This window comes from Thunnus albacares, chromosome 20, assembly GCF_914725855.1.
Source record: "Thunnus albacares chromosome 20, fThuAlb1.1, whole genome shotgun sequence".
Taxonomy (NCBI): domain Eukaryota; kingdom Metazoa; phylum Chordata; class Actinopteri; order Scombriformes; family Scombridae; genus Thunnus; species Thunnus albacares.
This window is the reverse complement of record NC_058125.1, coordinates 26807487-26832861: the sequence shown is the minus strand read 5'-3', so window position 1 is coordinate 26832861 and position 25375 is coordinate 26807487. Positions and strand designations below refer to the sequence as shown.

Genomic DNA, 25375 nt, shown 5'->3' with positions numbered 1-25375 from the left:
TGTATTATTAAGTTGTGTAAATTTAATTTTATAGTCATTTTTATTCTAATTTTATGTTTCCTATATAACATCTGGCCAGGGACAACAGATGGATATGATCCTTTCAGGTGAACTCTGCTCTTTCTGTCACCTGAAATTCTTTGAGATATTTATAATGTAGTACAAAGTTCAGCGGTTCAGTGGCGTCTGCCTCACACAGAACTACTCTCTGGAGACAGAAAACGTGATGCTGTTATTAGTCTTTGGAGCCGTTTCTAAACAAACTAACGTGACCAAATTCTTCATGATGAAGGAACATGTCACCCAGTGCAGTGATGTGACTCACTGACATGTTTTTAATAAGATATATCAGGCTTATACACAATGCTTGTTACTAGATCAGTTCATTGTTGGTTTGTCTCTGCACAAGAAGAATATAGAATATAACCAACCTTATCCTTTAAAAGATAATCTAACATCTGGCCAAGAAACAACAGTTGAAAATAAACCTTTTTGCTGACACTGGTACATTTACAGTGATGTTTATTAATGTGCATTGTCCCTGTAAAAATAAAAAAATATGTATTTAGTGTTGTGAACTGTCCTTCCTTTGTTAGAAGCTCTGTTATAAAAACCAAAGTGGACAGATGAAATATGTAACAAAATCCATTGCTGTTTATTACTGGTGACTTTATTGTAAAGTCAGGACCTTTGTCAGGATCCTGTAGGGATGATGATGTTTCTCCAGTGAGCTGATTGGTCGGTACTCTGGGCTGTTGGCAGGTTTTAATCTGATCCTTTGATATTCACATTTTTTTCCGCTTCTGAAACCAAACCTACGCCCTTGGGTACATCCCAATTTGATCTTTCCTCTCTCCTCACTTGACCCAAAAATCAATCCAGTCTGTCCTTGTGAAGGCTGTTACAGATCTATTAAAGACCCACATCACTTCAGATGTCCTCTGTCCTCCTCACATCTCGTCCTGCACCTCTCCTCTTGTCGTCAGTAGGAGTCACTCAAATGTAAGTGAGGAAAACATGGATGCAATTAAGGAAATTGAGATGTAACCATTGCAGGTCCTCATAAGAATAGAAGCACAGATGTGTGTGTGTTTCCTGAGCTGGACTCTAGTTAATCTTCTTACATAAACGCCGATTTAATTCACTTTCCAGTCCTGCCTGTAATCCCTCCTCCTCATCCTGACATTATGTTTTAATCCACAGATGATGCCGTCAAAACGTGTTTTTTTTCTCATTTCTTTGAAATATGCGTGTCTATGAACTGATGTTATTTTTGTTTCGCTTGTCAACCCATTGAAATTCTATTTTGATGTTTGTATGTCTTCATGTAGTTTTATCTTATAGTTGAATGTTGTAGCTATATTATTTACTGTATGTAGCAGAAGTGCAAACATTGATTTTATGTATTTTATTTTAACATGGAAAAGGAGAGGGAACAATAAACAATAAAAAAAGTTGTCTGTTGATCGACTGATCGTTGCAGCTCCAACTCTGAACTTTGTTAACATTGTTGATGTGTTTAATGTCAGTCACTGTGACCCCAAAACATCTGAAGTCTCTCCCTCCTCCCATCTCCCCTTGTGATGTCACAGAAGAGAGAGAGAGAGAGAGAGAGAGAGAGAGAGAGCAGTGGTCAGACTTAACCTGACCGTTTGGCTGTTAAACTGATGATCTACAGCTCGTTGTTGTTGTTGTTGTTGTTGTTTTCTTTGACGTTTAGTTTTGCTGTCACCACGCTGTGATCGACTTTGTTTCTTCGTGGATGTAAACATGATGGAGCTTCCTCACAGCAGCCTGAACAGTCCAAGCCTGCAGCTGTGTGACAGGGAAGGTCAGTGTGTGCTTTTATTTCTACACTGCATAAATCATTTTAACCTATTAACAGCCTGAATGGAGCCATAAATAGACTTTTATACATAAAAGCCCAGTCTGAACTTTTTAACCAGACAATTTTGAGCTAAATGCACATTTAAAAATTATCTTTATGATAAAAAAAAGTCATTGTCTGTGTTTCTAAATGTTACTGTAAAAAACATCATCAGGAAACATTAATAGCTCATGTTTGGAAATAATACCTGACCTGGTACTTTATAATAAAAGTTCTGCCTCCTTTCTGCCTTATCTTTGATTGATGATCAATTTCAGTGTGATTTTGGGGGAATATTAATAGCAATTAATAAAATAGATTTGATTATTTCATTTAACCAGAAAAAAGTAAGCAAACTCTGCTGCTTATAAACCTCTTTTTGGGACCAACTTGATTTCATTCAGCAAATCAGCAGCTTCTACGTGTCAGCAGCTGTAAGCAGCAGCTCAGTGTCTCTCTGTCCAGCATCATGTTGTGTTGCAGCTGACGGTGTAACATCACCTACTGTAGGCTGTAATATTCTCTCCTCTGATATATGTGGACAGATTCCCTCATTCAGAGGAGGAGGGAGGATGGAGGCTTTAACCCAACAGTGGACTTTACTTTGGAGATGCTGTCCATTTCCTGTTTCCAACCGCGAGTCAGGACAGTTTTTTAAAAAGCGTAACTATGATCCTCCTCTAACCTTTAATCCTGTGGTTATTATTGTAGCCATGACAACGAAGGTGGTCTAACTTTAAGGAAGTAGTAACTTTAACCCACCACATGTTTCTCTAACCTGAACAAAGTGATCACTTTAACCCAAACCATCATCCTTCCCTAAATCTAACCAGACCTGAACCACAGCGCTGTTGTTTAACAGTGACGTGTTTAAAGGTTTTATAAAACACAGACAGATGATGTCATCCTGCTGATAGAGACACCAGATTAGAAAACGCTCCTATGTGTTGTTCTGGAGTCACATGATCAAACCACGGATCTATAATTTACTGTGGAGGTATTGTTGATATTATGTTTTGTCTCTTTCATGTAAATTAGATGCACATGCTTTTAGATAACATAACCTTTCATAACTTTTTTGTTTTTCATCTCTCAGCTCCTGAATGTGTTTTTTTTTTCTTACTCATCTGACTGTAACTGTAACACTGTTTGGTTGATTCTGCTTATTTTTCCAAACAAATCATCTGGACTCAATTGTCAGTGTATCATTCTAACCAAGAGTGTCCCAGTGAGCTCTGATAAACCTCCACACTCTGCAGTCTTAACGAGGACTGTGGCAGTTATTGGAAATACGTCACACAAGAGAGACTTGACTACTCGCAGATACCACAAGTGTGGTCCTGAGACGGAGCGTTTTTTTTTTTCATCTCAGTGTGTCACTTTTCTGTTGTTGGATGTTGCTGTAGAGGTGACTGAGGCGTTCAGGGGAACCAGAGCGAGGAGGAAACCAGCCGCTCTGTTGGTTCTGTTGTTCAGATGAATCCTGCTGCGCTGAGATTCACACAAACAGCTGCTGTCTGATGTCTGGCCTCCAAAAACTCAATTAGTCTGAAGAGGAAACTAAAACTTCATCCTCCAGATGAGATAACACTTGGTACAACAGCAAAGGATTCAATAGTCTTGTGGTTGCAGAGTACAGAAGCACTCTGGGGACTCACTGGTTTACCCAGGATCTGAAGCTCTCCTGTGTCTCCTTTTCCATGCCAGTAAGAAACTAAAACCAGTAACTTGTTATTTGACATCCATCAATCATATTTTACATTTTACTTGAAACTTTTATTTATCAGATGCTTTAACTTTAAATTTTCTAAAGAAAATCAGTGGTTTTCCCCAGAAGACAAAACATCTCTGGATATTGAGTGTCACATCTGCGTTTTCACTTTTTAATGTCGTTTTGATATTTTCCTCATGATGCCAGCAGCTGAACAAACGCAGATGACTGAGGATGATCTGAGGCTTTATTCTGAGCAGAGCAGCAGCTAACAGACTCTGCAGCAGATTAGCAGAGATTAGCGTCAGGCTCAGGCAGTGTGAGTTTGGCCGTTTTACATCAGCTTCATTTGTTTGTCTCGTTAAGAGGAAGTGAGGGGTCGTAGTTCACAGGAACTGTTAAGCTTTGGGGTTCCTGCAGACCCTCCCCGACCCCTCCTGCTGTCTGAAGAACATGATCGATCTCTCACTTCATTTCTGAAAGTTGCTGATGTTTCCAAACCTACATGATTGCACATAATCAGTTGTTAATTTAAACACCTGATATTAATTTAAGTCAGAACACACATTGAAACTGTTCAGTCAGTTAGTGCAGACAGTCAGCAGATAAAATCATATATTGTGTTATATATAAAGGTTCTACTCTGAAGTCTGAAGTCAGATTAATGATTAATGGCTTTATTAACAGTTAATAAATTATATACTAATGCTTTAAAAGATCACATATAAGCATTATAATAACTTTTGGGTTACCAGGTTGTGGAAAATCCTCCTCCAGCATCAAAAAACTTAATTAATTAATTAAACCAGTAACGACATGAGAAAATCAGGTGCAGTTTGGTGACTTTAAAGGTGCAGAGTGTAGGACTAAGCGGCATCTTGTGGTGACCTCTCTAGAGCCAGTGTTTGGTTTGTCCATTCTGAGCTACTGTAGAAACATGGCGGTGCAACATGGTGGGCTCCATGGAAGAGGACCCGCTCCCTTTGTAGATATAAAGGCTCATTCTGAGGTAACGAAAACACATCAATTCTTATTTTCAGGTGATTATACACTAATTAAAACATACTTATGAATATTATATTCCATTTCTGCCAAGTCCGTTCTGTTAGATGCTCCTAGGCCATGACAAATGTGGGAACGGACACAACGGATGACAGTAAATTAAAGATATTTATTATAATAAAGTAAACAACTGAGGAAATAATTGCAAATATAGAGTGTGTCAGTCAGTAACATCAGTCATGTAGGTGTGAATGTGTGAAGTAAAAACAAAACTAGAATCATGGTTGGAATGACTCAAGGTGAGAGAGAGAGCTCGGACAACGCTGGGAGTTGGCCTTTTATCTTTTGGCAGCATTAGGAACAGGTGCTCTGAATCCGGCTGGCTGCCACATCCACATTCTCCCAGATACCTTTATGGACACAAGAATATAACAATAACTCATTACCACACCAGCATCAATACACTTAACGTAGGTTAGGGGCAGGGGCCGTCACACTGCACCTTTAAGTAAATGCGGTTGATGTTTGGTTGCTGTGCTGTGATTTGAATGTGAATGTAAATGAAACTGACAGAACAGAGCGATGAAAGGCGAGAGAGAAAGTCTGGGGCTGCTGGGAGAGAAATTAAAATACAACTCTGAAACACATAAAAGAGGCTTTAAGTCTTTAGAATCTGATCTGAACAGGTTTCAGGTTTTTTCAGTCTCCATGAGAGGCACATTTCTTTTAAAGACTTACAAAGATCAGGAATGAACAAACACTCATAAACCAATTCATCTCTGGAAATATGTTGGTCATTGCGTTAAAAATGTTATATACATGGGTGGTCATATAAAGAAAACTGGACCAAACCAGGGCTAAGACTCCACAGAACATTGAACCAAAACAGGACTTAAGCACAACAAAATACTGAATCAAACCACAGCCATAGAACTTTGGACAGAACCAGAACCGAAACACCAGAGAATATGAAACCCAAAAAGTGCTAAAACTACAGATAACGTTGGATCAAAGCAGGACTTAAACTTCAGGAAACACATAAGGTGACCTCAGTGGGATGCTGGTGTTGCTCCACTGAATGAGTCAAGAGGCCGCTGTGCTCTAATGCTGCGATAGAAAGTCATCTTTTTTGTGTAAAAGTTGATGTCATAAGTTTTAATTAGTACGTTTATTTAAACAAAACCTGGATCGCTGCTGACTTCAGAAGGGGGGAGTTGGTCAAGTCTGAGGTCGGGAGCAGCGTTCAGGAATTATTTGTACACACGACTAGAAATAGCCATTAGAAAAAGAAATACAGGATTAAAATTAAAAAATATAAACATATATGTATAAAAATGTATGTAACAGAGGCTGAGGTTTGGGTATGAATAGTCTCTGTCATGAAGTGTCTGTGGGATAAATGAACAGCAGTGAATTTAAAGCAGTTGGTATTTATAGTCATAGAGTTAAAATAACGTCTTTGCTGATTCTAACAAACATCAGTTGATTTTCATGTCTTATTTTGGGAAGTAAGTTGTTCATTTTCATGTAAACCAACATTGATGTAAAAAAGTAAAATTCTCCAAAAATGCAAACAATGGAGGAAATTTGTTTTGTTTTTTATAGATGAACCAAAGTTTAAGAAATAACTTTCAATTATTTTAGTGTTTTGTATTTCGTCCATACATGAATGTCTTTTTCTCTACAAATTTGTTCCAGGTGTCAATTCACCAGAACGTTTTATAGTTTTATCAGTTAGATGTTTGAATTTCTAACATAATATGTTCATATGTTCATACACAGCACTCAAAGGATGCTTTAGGTGTTCATTAATCTTAATTAGCATCAATGCCGGGACATCTGAGGTGATATACAGCTGACATTTATATTCTTCTCACAGTCCCATAATGTCGGTTAGATTTGTTTATTTAGGATTTCTTCTATTTTTTCCAGTAAATAGTAAACAGATCCATATTTAGATGGAATGATGCACCTTGGTTTTACTTATTAAAATAAATAATAATAATTAATGTGACAGGTGAAGAGGTTCATCAGTTTCTAGTGAGTGAACAGTTTTCCTGCCTCTTCTTCTTCGTCGTGGTCCAGAATCTGGCAGCAGCTTCAGTCTGGTGAATCTCCAGAGTCACGGTACATCACTGAGGCTAATTACCTTCCCATGGTAGATGAATAGATGTTTCACCTCCTCCTTTCACTGGCAGGATGGAGAGAAGAGGAGGAGGAGGGAGGAGGAAGGAAGGCCAGCGGGAGAGCTCTCTGCTTCTGTTTTCTTGTCCTCTGGTGTGTTTAATGTTTGTAGGTGGAGGGGAGTTGGTAGTTGTGAATGGCACCGAGAAAAATTAGTGTTCTCTTAAAAATGAGTCAAGTTGTAAAGTAAAAATAATGTTATTTAAAGACATCTCTGGCTTCAGCGGTCTGTTAGGTACCCAGACAGAGGTGTACGTGTTCATTATTACTTTATTCAGACTATTACAGAAAGAGCCACAGTGCTTGCAGACGTTATGTGCAGAAACAATATGAAGGAAAGAAGCGGATTGTTACATCTGTTTTGTCTCTTAAGCCTTAATTAATGATCATTGTGAGAGAGCTTCTTATCAGTTTGTTTAAGATTATTAGGTTGAATATTCTGCAGACATTTTGTAATCAGCCCAGTTGTCAGAATAAAATGTTGGCATTGCACATTTTTTGCAAACCACGGATATGTTGAATCTGTACGTTTCATTGTTTAATGGGCATCATATCAACATTCCTACAATATTAGGGCTGTGCGATATGACAATATATATCGTGACGAGAGAAAAATGCCTGTTGTGTCATATTTTGCTCTATCGTGGATTACGTAGATAAATTACTCTTCTTTGCCTTTTACTCACGAAGCTTTTATTGCACTTACAGTAACATAACGAGTTCAGTTCTCATCAACTTCCCACTGCTCTGTCTCTAATCTGCTGCACCGCAAACACACGGAGGATCCAGCCCCGCCGCAGTGGAAAAGAGACAGTGACTAAAAATGAGTCTTTATTTGTGTAATTTACCAAATTTATGTGCGAGATAGGTATTGTTATCAGGATATGAGATTTGGGTCATATTGCACAGCCCTATAATATGTATCATAGAGAAAGTGAAATAGCTCAAATGACGTCTATATGAGCTGACTCTCATATATGCAGGTTTGGGCTGGGCGGTGGTCAGTTAGTTATGGAACCGGAAAAACTGTGTATTTTAACCCAAACCATGTTCAGTTTATTCAAAAGACAAGTCACTACCATGGACTCCTGTCTCATAAATGAGTGTAAACTCTTTGTTGTGGATCATTTTTTATTCCGACAGGATGTTCAATAAAAGTTAATGTTGCGACACAGCTAATAAGCTACAACAGCTTCCTCTGTTTTTGGACTCTGCGTCCTCTCAGAGGTCAACTCTGTCATGATGGCTTTCAACTGGTCCACAGCACCAAACTCAATGTGTCTTTGTTTGTTCTGTTATTTATTTTTCATTGATCTTCTGTAAGTGGTTTTCTGTTCAATTATGTGTGGTATAAATAGAAAAAGTAATTAAAAAAACTTTAATTACAAACTTGATGCAAAAAATTTGTCAATTTACATCAACAGGTGAATATTCTGCAGCGATTTCATTCAAATTAATTTAACTTGCTGCAAAATTTTGTCATTTTAATTTCTGGTCCAGACCTTTCTGAAAATTATAATTGTCTCTCCATTTTTCTGTTGTAGTTATTTTTAATTTGTTTCCTGTTCCAGCTCACACTGACTGGGAAACATCAGACGTGAGTCGTAGTGAGAAACATATCTGAATGAAGACAGTTTGTGCTGCAGTTTGAAGGCAGCCTGAGACCGTCCTCTGTCCCTTCTCCTTTTCAACAGGCTCCTTGTTCAGCCTGCGAGGTCTCTGTGTCTCCGCTGACTGAAGCCTTTTGTCCACTGACCCCGAACTCTGGAGAGAGCAGAATACAAGGAGGGAGGGATGAAGAGACACACAGGGAGAGGAGAGAAAAGAGATGAATACAGAGGAAGAAACAGAGAGGGGTAAACACAAGTTTGACTCAGAGCAGGGTGAAAGAGAGAAATCCTTTACTGCTGTTTTCACATTAAATTATCCTGAAAACATTTCCTGCAACTTGTACGTCTGAGGTTTACCTCTTCACTGTAGTAGCTGCTATGAAAGTAACACTTTTCAGATAAACGTCATTTTAAGGATAATGTCACAGACAGAAACTGATTTTCACTGTGATCAATAGCTCATATGTTGGTCTGTCAATACCAGCTGATATTTTGTAGAAATGTTGAACAACTTTGGTATAATTTGACTTTGAACGGAGGTTGAGCATTGATACTTTTTTAAAACAATGATTTAAAATTTAATTATAGATATTTCGTTTTTATTAAAGATATCTGACACTGCCGTGGTTGATTATGTCCTTTATCTTAAAAGAAAATATTATTAAAAAAATTAATTTAAATTAAGTAAAAATTATTAAATTTCATTTCCATTTTTCAGTTTCATCAAATGTTTTATAACAGTATGAACAGTATCATTTTTAAAGAAAATTTAACATTATAACTGTAAAACTAACACATTTCATTTGCTGTATTACTAACATTTTTTTTTTCATGATTCATTGTCGATTGTTGAGACAAGACAAAACAGACGGTGAACTTTCACTTCACCAGGAAGGATGAGCATGAATGTCTCAACACACACCAGACGTTCCTCATCTTCTTCCTGGGAAACTGTCAGAGTAGAGTCTGCTGTAACACACAGTGTGACTCCTGACAGTTACATCTGAATCACTTCTACACTGAAAAACGCTGACATGGCAAACTTCAGGATGTGTTGAAGTATCAAATAATCTGTCAAATGATCCTGACTATGACACATGAAACAATAAACACCTCGCTTGGGTGAATTTATTTACTGTGGTTGAAACTCAGTGACAGTAACGACATGTCCACCTGATTTTGGTGCTGACGCAGTTACACACATCACACTTGCTTGAGCTCGGAGAAAATCACCTTGTTACTTTCAACTTAACCCTATTTTCTATTCCAGAAACTTTGTTTTCACTAAAGCACCAAAGATTCAGACATTGTTATGTGAAGAAATACAAATAAATCTTTTTCACATTAACTTTGAATGGAAAAAGATAAAGTCATCATATTTTTATTGAATATGTCGATTTGTGTTTTGACTGGTTGAAGGAATAAAGTCACATCTTGTGTTCATTCTGTGTTGTTCATCTGCCACGTGTGATGTCACGATGATGTCATACCACACTACACTTCCTGTCTTCAGGATGTACCAGCCCAAACCCAAAACCAAGTGGTTTTAGTGCCTAAACCTAACCAGACCTGAACCACAGCGTTGTCACATCATAAAAAGTCATTATTTTTTAACATTGATGTGTAAAGCAGGAGATTTACTCGCTTCTGCATCATGAACTTGCTTCTGTACTTTGCAAGGATTCCACTAGAGGGCACAACAGGGAACTAAGGATATAAATATAACTTCTGGATTTGCATGATGTAAAATCTGCCAAAAAACACAAAGAAGAAGAAGAAGCATGATATAAAAAACAAACACTGAGACACTCGCAGAGTTTTAATTTGACAAGTTTATATTATTAATTTCTAATTGACATTGTGGGTTTATGTGATGTGCTGTGTTGTGTAGCTTTGTATTTGTTGTTCTGTGTGTTTTTTTTGTTGTTTTGTACTGTTTGTTGTTGTGCTGTTGTGTGTTTTGATTGTGGGGGACTACGGATGCAAATTAGCTTCGTGCTAACTCCGGTGCAGTGCATCTTTAATGTTTAAAACTGCACACTGTCCCAATCAATACATCAAATCTACTTTGTTAATTCAAGCATATTTGTCACTGTGCAGCGACGATGACACATTGTACAGATGCGAGTAATTGCAGACTTGGTCTGTTAACTTGTCTTCAAAACTTTCTGCCATTGTTGTTGCTGCTTTCATGCCGACTAACCCCTGACCCCGTCACGTCCCCATACTGCCCCTACTGTTCATGTGCGTATTGCCTCTTGCGGACACCTCGTGTTAATTTCTGAGGACGTGTACAACCAAAGCTCCAAACGAACTCGAGGAAGCCATCATGCGCACATGAACGTGTAGTTAAAAGCAAGTATATCTCCGGCCTAACGGTTTTGGAAAGATGGAGGCACCAGATTAGAAAACGCTCAGTGTTGTTCTGGAGTCACATGATCAAACCACTTATCAGCTCGTTTCGTTTGGAGGACTTGATGCTACTAGAGGTCAGAAACTCCACAGAAGTCGATAGGAACGGGTCTTTTAGTTTGATGGTATGTGACACGGATCTGATGTGGAATGTGATTCAGGGTCAAAGTAGTCTGACCCTCAATGGGTTAATCCCTCACTGTGCTTTCAGGATGATAAAAAGCAGCACTATCTCCTCCTCAAACACTGTTTGACATGAGCAGAGTTAATAAAGCCTGTGACATAATCTTCTTACATCATCAGTCAGCCTCGTCCCTCACAGCGGTTGGATACAAACTTAATCTCTGAACCGCTGCAGTCGTTTTGCTGCAGCACAACATGCGACAGACGTTTAGCTGCAAGTCTTTAAGCAAGTTAGTAACCTCGTGTTTAAAGGAATCACATTTAAAGGTTCTTAGGTTCCGTCCCAACACCCACACTTGCAGTATTTGTGAGGCATCAGGTTCCTGCTTTTTGTGATGTATTTCTTGTCGCTGTGTTGAGTTTAATCAGAGCTCCCATCACTCACACAAACACATGGCTCAATCAAGCTCAAAGAATTAGCTCACAGAATTATAATTACAATCACATTAGAGTAAAATATTGCACCTGAAAGAGACATAGCATGATATTATTTTAATGGTTTCTGTCAAGGAACTTATTTCTCTAAATACTGAAGGAAAAATGATCAAAATTGATGCAACAGGACCAGAGATATTGTGTTTTTTATTTCCAATTATTTAGATTATTGTCAGTCCTAAAACCAGCTTATTGTCACATTGCCATCAACATCTAAACAGGTGTTGAGCTTTAGACCGTGATGAATTGCGGGATACACTGAGCACCTGTCCATCACTTTGATCCAGACTGAAATATCTCTACAACGATCTGATCGATTGCTGTCAAAATTTTGTTCCCCAGAAGATGAATCCTACTGACTTTTCCTCTTTTCATGAGTCTGACTTTTACGGTTCAGAGTAAAATATCTTGACAACAATTAGATGAAGCTCCAGTGCTTCACATGGCTGCACCGAGGCTGTATATTTGTCACCCTCTTCCTTCTCTTTTTGTTCAAAGACGAAATAAATAAATTCCATCATGTGACATGACTTACAAAAACATAAAATACTTCTGTTAAAATTTCATTTTTATAGTTAAAAATAAATGTGAAATTCATGTTTTTACATGTGAAATATCTACAACCATCTGTGCCTATGTGAACTTACCATTATATGTGAAATTGTTGTTTTCACAAGTGATGTCTTACATTTCAAATGAGAAACGGTGTTCCACATGTGATGAATATGTTTCATATGATACATGCAGGTTTTTATGTCTCTTATGGAGTCCTCTTTAAGAAAAAAAAGCACAATCTTTCACATTTTCCACATCTGAATAGTTGAGAAAGAGGGTAAAGTTGTTTAATGTACAACAAAAAACACAAGAAACATCCACTTTATTAATTACAAAAACACATATCTGACTTCATGTCACAATTGGATAAATAGCTCACAAAATACAGATTTTACAGCTACCACAGTGAATCATGTACAGGTGTAAATGAGTGTCTGTATGTTTAAATATGTAAGTGAGTTTTCATGGGTTTTAAAAGGCTCCAAACCGACTCTTGTTTTCCAGGCACAGAGTCTGCAGACAGCGGCATCGGGGATCTGGACGACCTGCCAGTTCCCCAGCAGATCCACATCAGTAACATCACCTGTGATTCATTCAAGATCAGCTGGGACATGGACAGCAGAGGCAGAGAGAGGATCACACACTACTTCATCGACCTAAACAAGAAGGAGAACAAGGAATGCAACAAGTTCAAACACAAGGTTGGTATGACATAATGTCTGTGGGAAAAGAGGGAAAAAATCATCCTCCGAGTCCGATTAAACTAATGTTGATCTTTTAGCTTTTTCTGTTTGACTCAGTTCCTCTGTGGAAAAATAAAGAGTCACAAAGTTTCAGTCCTCTTCATTACCAACCACATCTCTGATTTTTTTTCAGTGATTCAAATATTTCTGGTGTTGTCGTCTGTTTCCTTGATTGTTACATGCAGGAACTATTTCTTGATGAGTGATAATGTTTCCAGGTTATCGGCGGAAGTAGACGAGCTGCCATCACTGCAGTGTCACCTCACTTGTAAACCAGTGTCTTACTATGTAATGTTGGTAAAAGATTCCCCCTTTAAATGATTTTGCCAAGAAATATGTGAAATAAAGTATGTGTTGAAAATATAGTCATTAAATATAATTTAAAAAAGATTATAATCTACAAACTGAATGTGTTCCAGTTTTTACAGACATCTTTTCTTTTCTGTTCTGTTATCAGCTGCTCAAACAAACTGACCCTTTGGCCACAAAAGCCTGCTCCATGAAATCTATTTAACTTTCATAAATCTCCATAAGATCCTCATGACCATCTAGAGACCACTAAAGCCTACTGCCTACACAGGGCCTAGCGTAGTATATCTAGTGCTACATTTTCAGGCAAAAAATTCAATTTTTAATTTGCTTGTTTTATTAATTGATGCATTTCTTGTGATTAGCGGCAGTCAAAGTGTGAAAATGTGATAGAAATATGACATTTCTATTTGTTTCATGTATTAATTTGAGTAGCGTTACTTATTACTTGACTTGGTTAGACACAACAGCGAACAGACCAGATCAAGCGAAAGATAAAGAAAAACATTTTATTTCTCTGTATGGTTGATTCCATGATGTTGTCCGACACTTATAATAACAACCTGAGCTTGTCATTGACGGGGTGCTATTGCTTAAAGGATTACATCGCAGCCCATTTAATGGCTGCCAGCTGCGGCATTCTCGCTCAATACTAAATCATCTTCAAACTGAATTTGTAGGCAGGTGAGAAAACACTCAGAATACTCTGCAGCTGCTGGTGTCTTTGCTCTGTGTTTCAGGATGTGCCGACTAAGCTTGTGGCGAAGGCGGTTCCCCTGCCGATGATGGTGAGAGGCCATTGGTTCCTGAGCCCTCGGACAGAGTACACCGTGTCCGTCCAAACAGCCTCCAAACAACCAGACGGAGAATATTCTGTTTCTCAGTGGAGCGAAATCATCGAGTTCTGCACAGCAGGTCCAACATAATACTCACAGTCCATGATCCATGTTCTCTGGACTTTTCATGCACTGACACTACCACAGTGGTCTCTGAATGAAGATTACCCTCTCTATTGCAGTGTAAATGTTGTGTTAGCGAGTTTAATATTTAAATCCTCAGCTGCTCTTCTTTTTGTCTTTCTGAATTATTCGGTGTGTAATGTCTAGACATTCAGATGCATATACTGTTCATGTGTCTCCAGATTACTCCACAGTCCATCTGAACCAGCTGCTGCAGAAAGCTGAGGTGATCGCCAGCAGGATGCTGCCGTTCACCGTCTTCTACCGGAACCAAGAGAAGGAGTATTTCCAGCAAGCCAGGTGTGTGTGTGTCCTCTATCTTCACTGAAGTCACACACTTTGCATGTGTTCAGGTGTGTTTTAACCCCTGTGTGTGTGTGCTGTGAACAGCCCCTCTTATCGTTCCAGAGACGCTCAGTGCTGCCGTATGCTGCCAGCGGTTAAAGACAACAGTGGCAGCCACGGGTCACCCATCAGCGGCAAACTGGAGGGGATCTTTTTCAGCTGCAACACAGAGTTCAACACAGGAAAACCCCCCCAGGACTCCCCATATGGACCCTACCGCTACCAGGTACAGCATACATGAAAACATTATTCAGACTAACTGATACTCTGAGAGGAAACTAATGACATTATTACCTGTAGTGTTAAGTATATAATAACAATAATAATAATAATAATAATAATAATAAATAATGACATAAGTCTGAACCTTTAAACCTGTAAATCTTTAATATCTTTACTGTGCAAATACATTCAGGTACATTAGATGTGCCCCATTTATACTTAAGTCCATGGTTTCACATGGCTTCCACATGGCTGCGAGGGTCCGGTGACATAAATTTCATCAATTTTCATCTGCCCATGTCAGCGAGGGTAATAAAAACCTGTACCACTTCATTAGTTACAAACTACAATTGCATGGTTGAGACTTTATGCATGTTACCTTGCCACACATGGGAAATTCAGGGGTCAATGGCTTGCACCAAAACTCCAGGACATTAACACCAGCAGTGTCTAAATCAAAGCATCCAGTGCATATTTACCGGCCTCTTTATAAGCCAGATTCACAGCACCGTCCACTATGCAAATCTTCATGTTGTATGGACAAACACAGATAGATAGATAGAAGAGACCAAGACCACAATGCACTTGGTGGAGAACTTACTCAGTGCTGTCACCTAGTGACTAAATTTTGCAACAGCAAATAAAACCTTGGGAGCCCACTTAAAATCTACAATACATTTTGCACATACATTTAAATAATGTAATGTTATCAAATCTTGAGAGACAAGCTCCTGTTCTTTATCATTTCAAACAGCACAACCCAAATAAACATACAGGTCTGTCAAAAATAAATGAGGAGATAATGCCACCACAAATGGAAATCATTAAATAAACCAGAAATGTATTGCAGCTTCACAGAAAATGTTCACACTGTTGTCAGTGGCCTGACCAACATGCTGAATCTGTTAGTGTTCCATGTGCTTCCTGACCTCTTAGTTAATGTTAATGTACTTAGTGTTACAATAGTGCTAGTAGAAGCAGACAATGTAATACTAATAGTAAGTTTTGGTTTTCTGCTGTCATAAAACAATCTACACATACTTTTCCACTTATTCACCAAGGAAACTAACAACCAATGCATTGTGTATATTTGTTTTTGCACAGATCCAAGCAGACATCCTCTTCAACCGGAATACCAACATCTACTTTGGGGATTTTTACTGCATGTACACGTCGTATCACTACGTTATTGTAGTCCTGGCTCCTGACGGCTCCAAAGGAGACGCCTTCTGTAAAGGAAGGTTACCGGCCCTGGACAGATCCAACAACTGCTTCCTAACCTGCACTGAGGAAGATGGCGGCTTGCTGTCTTTCCATCACGCCCAGGATGTCATACTGGAGGTGATCTACACGGAGCCAGTGGATCTGTCTTCGGGAACGGTAGCACAGATCAGCGGGCACCAGCTCATGAGCCTGTCCACCGTCAATGCCAAGAAAGATCCCAGCTGCAAGATCTGCAACATTAGCGTGGGACGTTAGCCAGATTTCTGACTGATAACCAGCTAACCTGCTAATCACTGACTGGAAGGTAGCTAACAAGCTACTAACTTAGTTTCCACTCTTTGTGGAACAACTGGCTAGCTAGATGCTAGCAATGACTGACTAGCAAGGAGGCAATACATTTATTTTTTTAACTTAACTAAGTTCTATTTTATTTTTTATATTATTACACAGTGGTCACCCACAATTCATAGCACCATAGTTACACATAAGTGATCGAGTGCGTGTGACGGAAAATGAAATGAATGAAACCAGAAATTTTGGTCAAATTTTGGTTAAAAAAATCAGCACCCACAGAGTCGGGTGTGGACTACACCTGCAGAAACTGCAACAGAGACTGCCACTCAAGAATTGCGTTGTTTAGCCACAGCAGGCGCTGCAACTCAACCACAGACTAATTCTTGGCGCTCCATTGTCTAATGAGACAGAGGGAAGCCAACAGATTAAAATGGTAAATTTAAAAAAAAGAAATATTAAATAACATTCATTCTGTTTTTACTGGCCTTTAACAAACAAAATTTCCCATAAGTCCCAGACCATCAGGCTTTAATGTCACAACTCGACAGCATGAAGTGAGTTAACAGATTAATTGTGTGTCTGTAATAACAGCAGGAGTCGACTGAACATTTGTCTTTAGACAGATAACGGATGAAAAGTTGAAAAAAATCACATAAGAAGAGAAAGCTGGATATTATGGTCATGGAAGAAACAAAGTATGTTTACACAAGTATGCACGCTGCTATGCTGGTAAACTTTCAGTGGAGCTGTAGGTTTTTTTTGTGTGCTCAGAAATTAATTACTAACTTTGTTAAAATCACATGGGTTTCAACTTCCTATATCCAGTATGGTAGGTAATGCTAATTCTTAAATCTTTTTTAGAATATGGACAGTAAATCCCTGGAACTCTGTTGATTTTTCTTTTTTAAGAAAGTCCAATGAGGAAGCTAGTACAGAAGTAGAGATGCAATGATTAGTTGATTAATTGATAAGTTGCCAACTATTGGAGTCATTTTTTAAAGAAAAAATGTCCAAATTCTCTGATTCCAGCTTCTCAAATATGAATATATTCTGGTTTCTATGGCAGTAAACTGAATATGTTGGGTTTTGGGAAACAGTGATCAACATTTTTCACCATTTTCTGGACCAAAAAACAAAATGATCAAGAAAATAATACAATAGGACAATACAATAGTTAATCCAGGTGGTTTATTTCTGTGTTTACCCTTAATCAGACATAGAGACAAACGTCAGCTGCATGAAAACAAAGATTTCTAACAAGTTTCACAAAAAAAAGCATTGACACACTCAAATCTGTGCAAGAACCTTTTCAATAGCGAGCTTCTGGTCAGATACCTTCTTCAAGGCATGAACAGGTAGCAAGTAAATGCAGCGGTACAAAGGGCAGAGAGAACATCACTTCATTAATGCAGAACACTTGTGTGGCTAAACATCAATGGAGTTGTAGTCCTGGATATAGACTACAAGTTAAAGATACAGTGTCTATGGAGACGGTCAAGAAAACACTAAAAACACTGAATTTACAAAATTTACAATATACACAACACAACAAAATAGAATAAGCAACAACAGAGATCAGTGCTATGTAAACATAAAGCTACAGCCATCATATAACATAGAATATAAAATATTTATTATAATTTATTCATAGCAAAACATTCATATTGAAATCCTCATTTAGACCCAGTGGGTGCAATATACAGCCAGTAATGACTCTCTTTTGGAGCCCTTGTCTAATTTTGTTGATTATTTCATTGAGCCATATGTTCTTCCATCATATATCAAGTATTCCACCGATGTCATTAATAAAATTTCAGAAATGAAAGATCTACCTGGGGACACTGTTATCTTAGATGTGGAAAGCCTTTACACAACATATCCCATGAGCGAGGACGAGATGCTCTAGGCTTTTATCTTCAGGATCGAACTGACCCCCCCCCCCCCCCCCCCCCCCAGTGAATTCACTTGTCATTTAGCCTCTTTAGTCCTTAAGCTCAATTACTTCTCCTTTATAGGCGATTTCTATCAACAATTAAAAGGCACATCTAAGGGTTCTACTTGCTCCATTCTACACCAATCTTTATGAGTTTTTTGTTGTTGTGTTTTTTAGCACAAATTTGTTTTCAACCCTGATAACAATCAATTTTGTCAAAAAATCCTCAAATGGTACAGATATTTGGATGATATACATTTGAAAAATAAATATCAATCTATCAGTCGCTATCAGGAAGACGGCAGCAGAGGATTCAGTAGTCTGGTGGTAGCGGGGGGGGGCAGAAGCAGAAGCTCTCTCTGGGACTGATGAAGGTTACCCAGGATCTGAAGCTCTCCTGTGGGCTTCAGTGTCTCAGTCTCTCCTTGTGTCAGACTCCATGAGGATGTTTGGCCTGCAGTGTAAATTTAAAGGTTGATACCACTGTTGAAACTGTATGAAACTATTGTCTGTTTTTCATTATTTGTCAGCATTAAAAAAGAACAATAATAGCACAATGAACATTTTTCACAAACTTGGGCTATGAGGACATGGCTACACACAGAAAAGAGGTCACTCTTGAAGTAGCAGAAATTGAACAGCTGAAAAATGACAAAGTTTTGACTGATGGCAGTTTAACTTCAAACATTGGCATTGGCCCAAAAATGGACATTGCAATGTCTTTGACACTGTTAGTGAAACTAGGGCTAGAGAGGGAGCAATGGAGGGCCTCGAACCGGTGTCTATACCTGGTGAGACCAGACCAGAACCTGAGGACAAGAAACAACAAAACCCAATAATTCGGCTCTTAAAAATCAGACTCAAATTTATGATAATTGGATTTGTGTTTTGGAGAGTCACAGCAATCTTGATTGCCTTATGGTTTCCAGCTCATGTTGAAAGGTGGGATGTTGTAGATTATGGAATAATGACCTGAAAAGCCTCACTCGGTACCAGAGTGAGTTTAGAGACATTTTTGTCAGCTATTTTGGAGAGTGTAACAGAACAGGACGTGACAGCTTATGCTGACTGAAGCATCAGGAAGTTGACAGGCTGTTAAAACAATGCATATCAAAGACACCTAAGCAAGCTGATCGTCTTCTCTCTCCTTCATGGCTCACACCTGTGACTTGGACAGATGCGAGAGCTGTGCACATGGACATGACTAATGTATGTGACATTTCTTGGCTTATTCTTTCTGACCATGAAAGACAAACTTGGGTTATGGGTGATCCAACAGACATACAGGTGACTTATCAAAAATTGAACATGACTACCTTATCTTTGAAATTGGAATATGTCCGTTACGCAATGATTCCTGTTAAAACTACATGTTGGCAACTTAAAGCCCGACAAGTCTTGAGTGACACATGGCTGCAATTCTCTAATTGAATATTTTTGAATGATTCCGGTAACATTAAATCCGTCCCTACAGAGGAAACAGGAGAGCCATTGACTTGGACAAATTTGACTAAACCAAAGTTGCTACCTACATTTAGGTTACAATCTCTAGTGCCTATTCAGCCTAGATATGTGTGGTCCACACTTCTAAATCTGATTCAAGAATACTTTCCTAGGAAAAAAGTGATTACAGACACAGTCACTCAACAGGAAAAAGGCTTATTCAAATTCATATGGGGAATTAGGAATATGATGAGAAATGATTTTAGCTATTATGGGGCCTATACTTCAAATTCTCAGGCCATTTATGGCTATTATGGACCAGGAACTTGTACTGAAGAAAGTAAAAAACAATGTTATCATTTCCAGTATTATCCACAACAGGAATGGAAAGCTCAAAAGACTTTCACCAAAGATTTTGTTAAATCCAGAGTAATTAGGAAAATTGGCCAGAAGTGGCATCTGTTCTCAGGAATTCCAAGAGAGCATCCTAGCCAAGATAGAGAAGAATGCATGTTAAAAAAGGTCTTAAATTAAATTTATCGAACAACAATGCACAATGATCCATCTTTAAAAAATGCTTGGAATTATTATCTATGGATTTGTTTACTGATTCTTGGTTTGGAGGAACATCGAGCAAAGCCAAAAATCCATATGCGGGTTTTTTGGATTATCATGCTCCTCATACACTTTCTCCTCAGGAGTTTATGCTAGGTAAAAAGGAGTTTATGACTGAAGATTGGTGTGCTATGTCTGACTTGGCCACTTATGATCGTTGGAAGTCTTCATTTGGAAAAGTTGGCTTTTGAAATGATCTCCTATGAGTACTTCTGATTTCAGAATACATTGTCAAGCCTCAATTACTGGAAAAATTTACATTTGGAACCCTATGACACCTTCATTAAACTTGGAGGCACACCTAATACAGTTAAAAACAAAGTAGTGGAAGGAGCTCGCACAGCAATTGACTCTGTAAGCAGAGTATTTGAGAATGCATGGCAGAAATTCTTATTCGTCTTTCACAAATTCAAATGGGCCTTATTGGCTATGTTTATTGTCATTGTGGTCACAGTTGCCCTCGGCATTTTGCATAAATTAGGCTTGTCTCAACCTATAGCGCGTAGGCAAATTCATTTGGATTCTGACCAAATTCATAGCTAAATTATTATGGTTTGGAGTAAAACTGATATGGCAGTCGATGCGCGTCATATGCCATAATAGTCTCTGTCTTTGTCGAAGAAAGGTCAGGTGTCAAGCTCAACGTCTGACACGCACTAACGATTTGTTTCTCGATTTGCAGGAAATTAACAGAATGATGTGAATCATATATGATCGTTTTCCTGTGGAGGATCATTAAAACATTCAAACTAACATTATTATATATGTGAGCTAAAGATTAAAAGAAACTCTCAATCATCACTGTCTATTTTCATAATGTAATAACTTCCTCTTTAGACCTAGCAACGGTTGTCATGCAATTTTGTGGTTTGGCTCATATATATATCCCTTTTATATATCCCTTTTTGGCGGAACTAGACGTACCCATTATGGTTGGTTGAAAACAATGTTTTCAATCCACTGATCAAGTGATAACATTTGTCATGATGTGATGGCTTTCCCTCTATACAGGAGGACATGTAGGCTATGCTAGAGACACTGCTAGCCATTTAGCTCAAAGAACAAAAGCAGGTTTGAAATGATTTCAGCTATAATGGGGCCTAAACTTCAAATTCTCAAGCCATTTATGACTATTATGGACCAGGAACTTGTACTGAAGAAAGTAAAAAACAATGTTATCGTTTCCAATATTATCCACGACAGGAATGGAAAGCTCAAAAGACTCTGACCCAAGATTTTGTTAAATCCAGAGTAATTGGGAAAATTGGCCAGAAGTGGCATCTGTTCTCAGGAATTCCAGGAGAGCAACCTAGCCAAGATAGAGAAGAATGCATGTTAAAAAGGTCTTAAATTAAAAGAATTTATCGAACAACAATGCGCAATGATCCATCTTTAAAAAATGCTTGGAATTATTATCTATGGATTTGTTTACTGATTCTTGGTTTGGAGGAACATCGAGCAAAGCCAAAAATCCATATGCGGGTTTTTTGGATTATCATGCTCCTCATACACTTTCTCCTCAGGAGTTTATGCTAGGTAAAAAGGAGTTTATGACTGAAGATTGGTGTGCTATGTCTGACTTGGCCACTTATGATCGTTGGAAGTCTTCATTTGGAAAAGTTGGCTTTTGAAATGATCTCCTATGAGTACTTCTGATTTCAGAATACATTGTCAAGCCTCAATTACTGGAAAAATTTACATTTGGAACCCTATGACACCTTCATTAAACTTGGAGGCACACCTAATACAGTTAAAAACAAAGTAGTGGAAGGAGCTCGCACAGCAATTGACTCTGTAAGCAGAGTATTTGAGAATGCATGGCAGAAATTCTTATCTGTCTTTCACAAATTCAAATGGGCCTTATTGGCTATGTTTATTGTCATTGTGGTCACAGTTGCCCTCGGCATTTTGCATAAATTAGGCTTGTCTCAACCTATAGTGCGTAGGCAAATTCATTTGGATTCTGACCAAATTCATAGCTAAATTATTATGGTTTGGAGTAAAACTGATATGGCAGTCGATGCGCGTCATATGCCATAATAGTCTCTGTCTTTGTCGAAGAAAGGTCAGGTGTCAAGCTCAACGTCTGACACGTACTAACGATTTGTTTCTCGATTTGCAGGAAATTAACAGAATGATGTGAATCATATATGATCGTTTTCCTGTGGAGGATCATTAAAACATTCAAACTAACATTATTATTATATATGTGAGCTAAAGATTAAAAGAAACTCTCAATCCTCACTGTCTATTTTTATGATGTAATAACTTCCTCTTTAGACCTAGCAACGGTTGTCATGCAATTTTGTGGTTTGGCTCAAGGCTTCACACATACGCCCTGGGTGTTCCTCCTTGGAGACGTGTCTGACAGCTGTTAAATTTTAAGAACGGACGGATACACTTAATGTTAAGAACTATGTGTGATTTATTGTTCATGATATTTTCCACAGTTGATGATGGAATTGAAACCAGAGACTCCCTACACACCATGCAAAGTTAATCAAACCATGACAACGTTTATCCTCAGGAACCTGCAAACCGATGAAATCTTGAGCCAAGTCTTATTTACTATTTTCCAATATGTCATTGTAACACCAAGCTCTTTGAAAAATAGAAGTGTTGTTACTTTCAGTTTGACACCTCTGATTTTGGCAGCTAGAAACTTGATAAGTATATTGGTTGGACGTGTAGGGCCTACATGTTTAATGATATATCCCTTTTTGGCAGAAGTAGACATACCCTTTATGGTTGAAGTTGATCATGATTCAGATTTCAGATTTTACATTTTACATGTCAATTATATAATGATATAAACTGTTTGAAGATTTTCTTATGTTGATTATTTTACTTTTCATTGTTATTGGCGTTTTGCAGAAAGGACGACACAAGTTGCATAAACCCAGCTGATGCCTCTAAGTAGACAATTGATTGGTTCATAGTAGGAGAGGTATTGTCTCAACCAAGAGACTATGCTGACGTGTGATCACAGTCACACAGGTGGTAGCTGCGAAGGGGCCGCCAGTCGGAAGGACCGGGCGGTGCTGAAGAGGTATAATAATTCTCCATTTGGTTTTCCCAACATCTTTGTGGCACATTTATGCTATCTATCACTCTGACCAATGCCACCACTAACCACAGACTTCCACTCTCTGATTTTCGAGTATGCTTTGGCCAAGGGAGGGTGTTGAAAGTTCCACTATATGTGGCCGAGGCAAACTCTATTCAGGCCCACTTTCAGGCCTACTTTAAGCTATTTTATTAATTAAAGTCGGGGACAAATTAACATAATGTGTTGCACCAGTTTCTGAGGAATTTGCCTCAGACCACATGAGCTCATACAGTCGGAGGTTTTGTTAGTCCTGGCCCAAGGGAAAGGCAAGGCGTCACATATGGTTGGCAGAGGCCTCCAAGGAGAGGCTATGGCAAAACAGGGATACCTCAGAAAGAAGCACTGGGAACCTTTGGAGTGGTCATCTTATACACCTGGTGAATGCATGTTTTGTAAAGGAGAGTGTGCAATAGTTAGGTGGCACAGCCCTAACCACGAGAAACCTGCACGACTTCCTGATGGGAATTCGATGCATACACCATAAGATAATATGATGTGGGGAAGAGAAGGAGCAAGAGTGCTGCTTTGTAGAGACTGCAGTTTAGAACATTGTACAATGCATCTGACGTTCTGACTGAGACACGCAAGCCTCAACTGCCACAACACTTAAAAATGCCACATTATGACTGGATGACAGAATTCACAAACTTGGGCTATGAGGACATGGCTACACACAGAAAAGAGGTCACTCTTGAAGTAGCAGAAATCGAACAGCTGAAAAATGACAAAGTTTTGACTGATGGCAGTTTGACTTCAAACATTGGCATTGGCCCAAAAATGGACATTGCAATGTCTTTGACACTGTTAGTGAAACTAGGGCTAGAGAGGGAGCAATGGAGGGCCTCGAACCGGTGTCTATACCTGGTGAGACCAGACCAGAACCTGAGGACAAGAAACAACAAAACCCAATAATTCAGCTCTTAAAAATCAGACTCAAATTTATGATAATTGGATTTGTGTTTTGGAGAGTCACAGCAATCTTGATTGCCTTATGGTTTCCAGCTCATGTTGAAAGGCGGGATGTTGTAGATTATGGAATAATGACCTGAAAAGCCTCACTCGGTACCAGAGTGAGTTTAGAGACATTTTTGTCAGCTATTTTGGAGAGTGTAACAGAACAGGACGTGACAGCTTATGCTGACTGAAGCATCAGGAAGTTGACAGGCTGTTAAAACAATGCATATCAAAGACACCTAAGCAAGCTGATCGTCATCTCTCTCCTTCATGGCTCACACCCGTGACTTGGACAGATGCGAGAGCTGTGCACATGGACATGACTAATGTATGTGACATTTCTTGGCTTATTCTTTCAGGTTCAGTGACTAATGCTAACATACAGTTGTGCATATGTGTTAGAGGTAGGATTTCAATACAATATTAGGTTGAGGGTTTATAATTAGGAGTCTAATTGACTAACTGTTAGATCCAGGGCCCGAGGCTGCCCTATAAAACTGGGCGAGTGCCCTCGACCGACAGAGTGGGCCTCCTCCGATGATGTCCTGTTAATGGGCCATCCTGCAGTACTTTCAAACCTCCAACACCTATTGCACCTACACATTTCGTCGTGACCCAGGCTGTCAGGACATACTTGACTATATAGGCCTGTTGGTAGTGGTTCGGCGACAGCTGGTGGAGTAGAGAAGCCAGTCTGAATTCTGGTTCCCTAAGCAAGGCCCGGGTGGTCGTGCGTGTAGATTTTGGGAACTACCTTCAATACCTAAGTCAGAGGTAGTGGACAGCCGTCTGTCGGTGCTTTATCCACACCAGCAAGGGGTATCGGTTATCTGTAGGACAGAGACCATTTCAGACTTATTCAACTAAAGTTTACATAGTTTGCATTCTGCAGCTTTATACATCCTGTATGTCCAGATTAACACCTTAATATGCTCCAATGCACTTTGCTCCAGTTTCCACTGAAGCTGTAGCAGGCTAATGCTAACTCCAGGATGTAAACTGTCCTTGTCTGAACTCTGTGAGGAAACCAGAGGTTCTAAATCACTGAATGTTTCATCAATATGAGCATTATAGAACATACATGCCAACATAAGAGCAAACTTTAAAATCAAACTTACCCAACAACATTATTTTTGCACCATTTCTGTCTTGTTTCTTTTCAAACTCAGCGATCAGCTCATCCTCAGTAACCCTCGTGGTGAACTGTGTGTATTCTCAAGAGACAGGGTGACACTCTGCTCATATCAATCATAAATTACCAAAGGT

At 38.8% G+C, this 25375-nt stretch overlaps 2 protein-coding genes across 2 annotated transcripts in view; one reads left to right on the top strand and one right to left on the bottom strand.

Moving 5' to 3' along the window:
- The window catches only part of LOC122971137 (microfibril-associated glycoprotein 4-like), a 750976-nt gene that overhangs the window by 394298 nt on the left and 331303 nt on the right, over positions 1-25375 (bottom strand). The gene's annotated exons all lie outside the window — the stretch shown is intronic.
- LOC122971128 (phytanoyl-CoA hydroxylase-interacting protein-like) lies at positions 1675-17049 on the top strand. The gene is made up of 6 exons (XM_044337653.1): positions 1675-1831; positions 12464-12660; positions 13752-13926; positions 14153-14270; positions 14361-14541; positions 15642-17049. The coding sequence occupies exons 1-6, from the start codon at positions 1771-1773 to the stop codon at positions 16014-16016; spliced, it is 1107 nt and encodes a 368-aa protein (XP_044193588.1). The 5' UTR covers positions 1675-1770; the 3' UTR covers positions 16017-17049.

Coding starts and splice junctions, on each gene's coding strand:
- LOC122971128 (XM_044337653.1), top strand. CDS start 1,771: ATGATGGAGCTTCCTCACAGCAGCCTGAACAGTCCAAGCCTGCAGCTG. Junction 13,927..14,152: donor CATCGAGTTCTGCACAGCAG/GTCCAACATAAT, acceptor ATGTGTCTCCAG/ATTACTCCACAGTCCATCTG. Junction 14,271..14,360: donor GAGTATTTCCAGCAAGCCAG/GTGTGTGTGTGT, acceptor TGCTGTGAACAG/CCCCTCTTATCGTTCCAGAG.